Source organism: Vipera ursinii (genome assembly GCF_947247035.1).
Source record: "Vipera ursinii genome assembly, chromosome: 3".
Classification (NCBI taxonomy): domain Eukaryota; kingdom Metazoa; phylum Chordata; class Lepidosauria; order Squamata; family Viperidae; genus Vipera; species Vipera ursinii.
The window spans coordinates 212,031,911-212,038,757 of record NC_139516.1 but is presented as its reverse complement, the minus strand read 5'-3'; the positions used below and the strand labels follow the sequence as shown (position 1 = coordinate 212,038,757).

At 66.4% G+C, this 6,847-nt stretch overlaps 1 protein-coding gene across 2 annotated transcripts; it reads right to left on the bottom strand.

Annotated features, from left to right (window-relative positions):
• Positions 1-932: 932 nt before the first annotated feature.
• On the bottom strand, positions 933-6,622 carry LOC310637987 (uncharacterized protein). 2 transcript variants are annotated; one of them, XM_083358622.1, is made up of 9 exons: positions 6,137-6,622; positions 4,491-4,546; positions 4,084-4,134; positions 3,791-3,847; positions 3,420-3,455; positions 3,149-3,280; positions 2,880-2,924; positions 2,639-2,683; positions 933-2,192 (listed from the first exon to the last, which is right to left on the bottom strand). In XM_083358622.1, exons 1-9 carry the CDS (start codon positions 6,358-6,360, stop codon positions 2,185-2,187), a joined length of 654 nt encoding a protein of 217 aa, XP_083214748.1. In that variant the 5' UTR covers positions 6,361-6,622; the 3' UTR covers positions 933-2,184. The 2 variants fall into 2 exon arrangements, with proteins under 2 accessions (XP_083214748.1, XP_083214749.1); XM_083358623.1 differs by lacking the exon at positions 6,137-6,622 and adding an exon at positions 4,800-4,933.
• Positions 6,623-6,847: the final 225 nt, after the last annotated feature.

The window sequence follows — 6,847 nt, the reverse complement described above, 5'->3', positions numbered from 1 at the left end:
CTCCCCTCGGCGCAATCCCAGCTTTCCCAAACTCACTGCCCACCTGCTGCCTCTGGCTGCCAGGCGCTTCCTTGCCTCTTCCGTGGGCCAGGCTGGCAGGTGCCCCCACCCGGCAGAAAGGGCGGCAGGCGGGCGCATCCTCGGGCAGCCTGTCCGAAGGGAGACCTTGCGACCCTCCTTCACACAGCCCTGGAGCCCCTCGGCGGCCCCTTCAGCAAAGGGGCCCAGCCTGCCTTCAGCCCTCTCTGGAGGCGAAGAGAAGGGGGGTCGCTCCAGGGCTCCCATCCCAGGAAGAGCCTTCTTCTCGGGCCTGGACCGCCTCGGGGCCCCTGGGGGAGCTGGGCTTGTGGGAGCAGCGGGAGGGCCCAGGGCACCTTCGGGGCCGGTCTGAAGGGGGAGGCAGGAGGGTCCAGCTGCCCAATGGAGCCACAGCAGTTGGGAAGGGATGTTGGTGAGCCTCCTCACTGGAGGCCCACCACGGAACCTCTTGGGATGAGGAGATCCGTGTGGCTATTCCTCAGCCGCCACCCCCCACTCAACCCCCCTCCCCCTCTTGCAGTTGGAGCTTGGCCTGGCCTGCCCTGCCCCACATGTTGCAGGTCCCGCCTGGCTTGGCCGAGATTCCCGGCCCTCTCGCGGGGCAGGTTTGTGGCCACCACCTCAGTGGGCAAACCTGGAGAGCGTGTGATGCAAGAGGACGGCAGAACGCGGAGGGCCTCCCCTGCATGACGGGCCACGGGGTGGGCATGAGTTCCACATGCTTGGGATCTGAGGGCAAGTTCTCGGATCAGGACGTGCCCCTATCCCGCTCCCAAGGGCTGTTAGGTGGGCCTTGCCGAGCTGTGGGGAGGGCGCCCATGGGGAGGGCAGCACGCAAGATAGCGCCTTCCTGGCTGGGGAGGGGCCACACTGAGACCAACCGCGGTTTGTACATCTTTATTGGTTACAAAGGCTGTGCGTCTTACAGAAGGGGAGGGGCTGAACAAGCAGCCAGCAAGAGCAAAGGCAGAGCCCACCACCGCTACAGGGGTCAAGGGAAAACCTAGAGCACATGCACACACACGCACACACACACACACAGAACTGGGTCAGCTTCCATAGTCCACAAGCCTCACATAGTTCACAAATTCAAAGCCCCAAAGATTGCCACTGAACTGCAGGTTCCCCAGCCTGGGTGGCTCTAGACGGATGGGGGGGCAATAAAGCGAGTTCTGCTTGGCATCCATTCCGTAGAATCCTAAGGGAGTCACTTGTCAATTCTGGGGGGAAGACCCCTCTGTAGCCGAGGGGGGGGCGGTCTCATCTACATCCTGGAAGTTGAGCCGTTGAGCCTCTGTGCCAGATTGCCTCGGGCCCCTCCTCCCCTCTGCAGGCCTGGGCCCCCCATTTCCTGGCCCGTTTCCTTCCGTCCCACCCCCAGGTGGTCCAGCCAGGGACGTGGTGGGCAGCAGAGAAATTAAGTGGGGAGAGTGGATTAGTTGCTCTCTGGGCACTGATTTCCTCCCACAGGCCCATTTTGGTACCGCTGCCCCCAAGTGTTGATGGGGATGGGACTGGGGCACATGGATGTTTATGCTTTAGAGCGGGGGTGGGGGATGGGGATGATGCCCCTCTTATGATTTGTGGACTTCAGCTCCCAGAATTTCTGAGCCAGCCATGCTCAGAATTTCATGCTGGCTCAGGGATTCTGGGAGTCGAAGTCCACAAGTCATAAAAGGGGCATCGTTCCCCCACCTCTGCTTTAGAGCAAGGGCTGGCCAAGCCCCCCCCAAGCCCCCTTCAATTCCTTCCCCTGAAAAGCAGCTGCAGCCTCGCTCCTGGCCAGGGGGCCTTTTAGAGCGGGGGTCCCCAACCGTGGCCACTTTATGACTTGCTGGCTGAGGAATTCTGGGAGTTGAAGTCCACACGTCATAAAGCGGTTAGGAACCCCTGTGTTAGAAGACATGAGGATGCCACCGGTGTCAGATGAAAGCCTGGTGCCATTGTCTTCTCTCCCATATTGTATGCACGCACACACACACACACACACACACACAAACATCCCTCTTCTGTGCCTAGCTGGGGCAGGAACCCGGGAGAGGCCGAGTGGCGGGTCAGATAGCGCAAGAGCAGGCAAGTCCTTGCGGTCAGCTGGGGCATCGCAGGATCCTCAGGAAGGGCGGGAAGAGGTGGCAGCAGCCCTCCTCACATGCCTGTGGAGGAGAGGAGACCCTCGTTACCTCTCAGAGGAAGGGCTCCGGGGGGATCAGGACAGAGCTGGCTTTCGCCCCCAGAGCCCCCCCCCCCCCGCAACCGCAGCTCTGCTTGGCCGACCTGCCAAACCGAGCCCTGATGAGCTTTCCTGCTGGTGGAAGCAGGGCCCCGTGCTCTGCCTCCAAAGCAAAGGCACTAATGCTGTGCCACCGACTGGGGCGTGCCCGGGTGCCAGGGCCCCTGGTGGAAAGTCCCTCAGCAGCTGCAGAGACAACGGAAGGGATGCGATGCGAGGCCCGGCCTTCGCACGCCTCGCGAACCCAAAGCCTCTTTCCCCCACCTGGTGGGAAGGTGACGACCCTGGGAGGGTTTGGTCAACCCCCGATTGGCAGCCTGCTCTTTCAAGGGGGCAAGAGGCGGGCAGAGCGCTGCCAGGGACACTTACCTGGGGATGTCAGGGACTCTTCCGAATCGCCTTCATGGTCCAAGCCTGGAAAGGGAAGAGGGTAGGATGCAAACACAGGACCCCTGGCTCTACACCCCTCCCCCATCCCCGGCCAGCCCTAACCCATAGCCAGGTGCGCCCCCCCTCCCTTGAGAGCCTGGACCCAGAACTGGTGCCGGAGTGTAAGAAGAAGGACGCTGCCCCTTCAAGGGCTGTGATTCCCAACCCAGGAAGGACTTACTTTCCTGGGACTCCTGCGAGTGGGCCGGCTCCTCCATGGCTGGGCCTGTGGAAACAAAGACCCCAAGCATCAAAGCGTGGCCGAGGCAGGTGGCAGGGGAGGATGGAGCCCGGTTTGTGGCCTCGCAGGCCGGACAGCCCCAGGAAGCCCTGGGCAGCTTGGTCTGGCCCAACTGGGGCTTCCCTCCTAGCTGTGGGACACGGGGCCGGTCCCCCTCCCCCACCTCCCCTGCAGCAGCTCCATAGGGGGAGCCCTTTCCGCCCACCCACCGCTCTGTGTGTCTCCGGGGAGAAGGTCCAGGCTGAGGGAGCCAAAGTTGGAGGCGTCGCTGTGCAGCAGGTCCCCATTGATCTCCTCGGTGTGGGATCGATCCGCCTGCGCAAAGCTCACGGGGGCCACACCTGCCCAGAAAGAGGGGGGAGTAAGGCCAGGCTGGGGGGTGGTTTCCAGGGCAGGCACCCGCAGAAAGAGGCTGAGCTGCGAAGAGCCCGAATGGGGGGCGGAGAGGGAGGGAGGCGCCCAGACTGCCCTCCAACTTACCTGTCGCTGCCTGCTCCCCAGGACTGGCGCTCTCACCTGGGCAGAGAAAGGCAGAGGTGTCAAAGGACGTCTGGCAGGAGGAGGAGAGGAAGCTTGGAGAAGGGAGCAGACGCGCATCTGTCCCCCAAGCACCCCTTCCCCAAATTCCCCACCCAAAGCACCCCCTCCAGGAGAGATTGAAAAAGGACACACACACACACCCCAGTCAGGTCCTGCTTTTCAAGACTGATGCAAACAGCTTCTGCGCTGCTGCTGGGGGCTGAAGACCCCTTCATGGAGATCAACTGAGATCCACCATGGGCAGCTTCCCCCCCCCCCCATCTCGATAGCTTTGGCCCCAAGGGAACTGCCCTTCCTGCGGAGTCTCTTACTTTCTCCAGAGGCCTCCGATTTGCCCGTGATGGGGGGCTCAGAATTTGCCACAGGCTCTGAAGAAAGGGAGAGAAAAAGGCTGGGGTCCCCCGCTGGACATTTCCCCCTTAACTGTTGCAGTGGGTCAGGAGGTCCGGAGCTGCTTTTTGCTTCTTGCCTCCCCCCCCCCACGACTCCCCCCCCCGCCCCAGCGACTGGCAGGTTTCAGCAACCAGGCAGCCTAGGAATCCATCAGCTGCCCACGGGGGGGGACCCTCCAGATTCCACGAAGAGCGGGATCCCCACAGTATACCTGGGGTCTGACTGCCGGCTGGGGAGGTGGGCTCTGGCGAGCTGAGGGGCTCTGCAAACAGAGGGATAAGGGAGACAGGTGGACCAAACGCCTAGGACAGGGAGGCAGAAGCGGGGCTTGGGAATCCCCCGTGGGGTGAGAATGGGGGGGAACCTCTCTGCTTCCCTTAAGGGGGGCTGCACAGCTAAGCTGGGACCCAGCGAAGCGACTGCCCCGGGGGGGGTGGCTCAGGGGCCCCTGGAGACGGAGCTGCCCCCTAGGCGACGGCAGCCTTTCCAGCGCGGTCTCCCACGCAGGACACAGTCTCCCCGCGCCCGTGGGACGCTGCCTGGGGGAGCAGCCCCCGCCCCGCGGGAGTCTCGGGGAGGCCGCCGGAGCCGCTTCCAGGCGGGACTGGCGCATCTCACCATCCGCGGCCACCACGGCCAGGAGCAGAAGCGCGGCTGCCGCCAGGGCCGGGAACCTGCAGCGCAGGGAGGGAGGGAGAAGCGGCCGCGCGTCAGGGCAGCCGGGCGGAGCGCAGCACAGCCGCCCGGCCCGGCCTCCGGGCTCCCTCTCGGGCGGGGGAGCCACACCGGCGGCTCGGGGGCCTCCCGAAGGCGCCGGTCGAAGCTTCCCCGAGGATCCCGCGGGGAGCCCCGCAGCCCTCTCTCGCTCTCCGGACTAGCCCGAGGCGGCTTTGCGAGCGCTGCCCCTGCCCCCCCCCAAACGCCCACCTGTGCTGCGCCCGCATGATGCCGGTGGGCGGAAAGGCCGGCGGAGATCCCTATATGGACCTCGGGGCCAGGGAGGAGCCAGGCCGGGGGAGGGGGGCAGCCAATCCCTGGCTGGCAGGGGGGCCCTCCCCAAAACGTGGGGCGGTCGGGCGCCGAGCCGGCTTTCCCCCAGCCCCGGTCCCCCGGGTGGCCTTCTCGGACGGCGAGTCCGGGCGAGGATCGCAAAGAGGAACCGTCGCTACGAAATCTGGTGGTCCCCAGTTAGCCGGAGGGTCCTTTGCGGGACTCGGGGAAGCCCCATACTCCCCAGCCAGCGCGAGCGACGCCTGGCTGATACGGCGAATGTCCTCCGCCTCCTTCGGAGCAGCTGGGCCCGTGGAAGGGTCGCCCGGGGGGGAGGAGAGGGGTCCCCAGGGTTTGCCTGCCAAGACCGGGCCTCTGGACCTCGGCTCGCGCCCCCCACCCCCTGCAGCCGAAGCATCCCCCAGTTGTTTGGTGTCTTGTGTTTGTAAACCATGGTTTACACTTCGGACGCCTCCTCAAACCATAGTCAAGCAATCGGGGCCGTGCTGGGTGGTGCCCCCCCGAAAGTCGGCCGGGAGGAGGAAGCGGGAGAACAAAGCGGCCTCTGTGTCGGTCCGGCTCTCAAGCGGCTTCAGTCCAGGCGGGGGTCACGGGCGGGGCGGCCTCTCCTACCCCGCCGGCCCACCTGCGCGCGGGTCCCAGGCCAGGGGGCAGCAGCAGCGAGGAAGGAGCGGGGCGCGCGGGAGGGGGGGCGGGGGGGGTGGCTTGGCATCCGTTCTCTCTTCCGTGCCCAGGTCTTCCTCCGGCCGGGGCCGCTCACCAGCCCAGCCAAGCCCCTGACCCCGACCCGGTTTTTGGCCTGGCCTCTTAGCCCGCCCGGCCCCGGCTCGGCTCCTGCTCTGGCCCGGGCGGGTCGGCCGGTCTCAGGGGATCTTTGGACACCTCAAGGAGGCACCGAGGAGGCTGATCGGGCCCCCGCCGGGGCACCCGCCCCGGACCAGGCGGCTCTGGAAGGAGCCGTGTCTCCCCGGGACCCTTGGGGGGTGGGCTTCTGGGGTCCCGGGGCCAGGCCAAAGGGCGGCCCACTTCGTGCCAGCTCTGTCCCGAGCGGCGCCGGTGCGGCGGCCGACGTGCCAGCGGCCCCAGGGCGCGGCAGGCGGGGTCGGGGCGGGGGTCAGCCAAGCGGCGGGGGGGCGAGGCGGGAACCCTCCCCCGCTCCGCCCCACCGGCCCTGCAGAACAAGGAGGCCTTTGCCGAGCTCAATGCGCCTTTGTCTGACTTGAAAGGCTCCCTCGGGGCGGAGGGGGACGCACCTGCCCGAGTCGGCCGCCGTAATGAGGGAGGGGCCGGGCAGGCACCTGCCGCCTCCCCGAGCCCAGGCGCCGCGGGCCGCTTCTCTCCGCCGGCCTGGATGCGAGGGCGGCGCCCGGAAAGGGGAGGGGGACCACGCGAGGGCAGCCCTCCCCCCGCTCTGCTCTCTTCGCCTGAGCTCTGCCCGGCAGGTGAAGGGGGAAGCCGGGCCTGGCTGGGGGCTCATCGGAGGGCAGTACGCGGGGGGATCCCGCGAGTCCCCCCGCAGACCGCGACGAAGCTGCCTGGGACCTTCCCTCCGAACTGCCCGCTGGGGTCCCGGGGCAGCCAGCTGGCGAGTTGGCCCTGTAGCGATGTCCGGCCGGCGAGGGTCAGCTGTAGGGGAAGAGTCCGGGGACGCCGAGAAGGAGACGGGGCTCCCGGCTCCCTTTTTCCTTCCGTGGTTTTCGGCTGCCTGATCAGCCGGGCCGATGACCCCCTTGCCTTAGATGGGCCCGTTACGCCCCCCCCCCGGGAAGCTGAACCGGCTCCCGGTTCTCTGGCGGGCCCTGCCGCCCTCTGGAGGCCCTGGGCAGCACTGCGGCGCAAGGTCCTGGGCCGATGACGCCTCAACCCCCCAATACTTGCTAGAGTCGACCCTCAAGACTGCCGCCCCCCCCTTTGGAAAGCAAATGGGGCTGGGGTGGGAGGGGAGGGGGCACTTTTTATTCCTG

Bases quoted from the DNA above. Each gene is read 5' to 3' on its own strand.
- LOC310637987 (XM_083358622.1), bottom strand. From the start codon at position 6,360: ATGAGCCCCCAGCCAGGCCCGGCTTCCCCCTTCACCTGCCGGGCAGAG. The intron at 3,281-3,419 runs GTAAGTTGGAGG...CTTTCTGGGCAG, and splicing joins TGGGGAGCAGGCAGCGACAG to GTGTGGCCCCCGTGAGCTTT. The intron at 2,925-3,148 runs GTGGGTGGGCGG...TTGTTTCCACAG, and splicing joins CCCCGGAGACACACAGAGCG to GCCCAGCCATGGAGGAGCCG.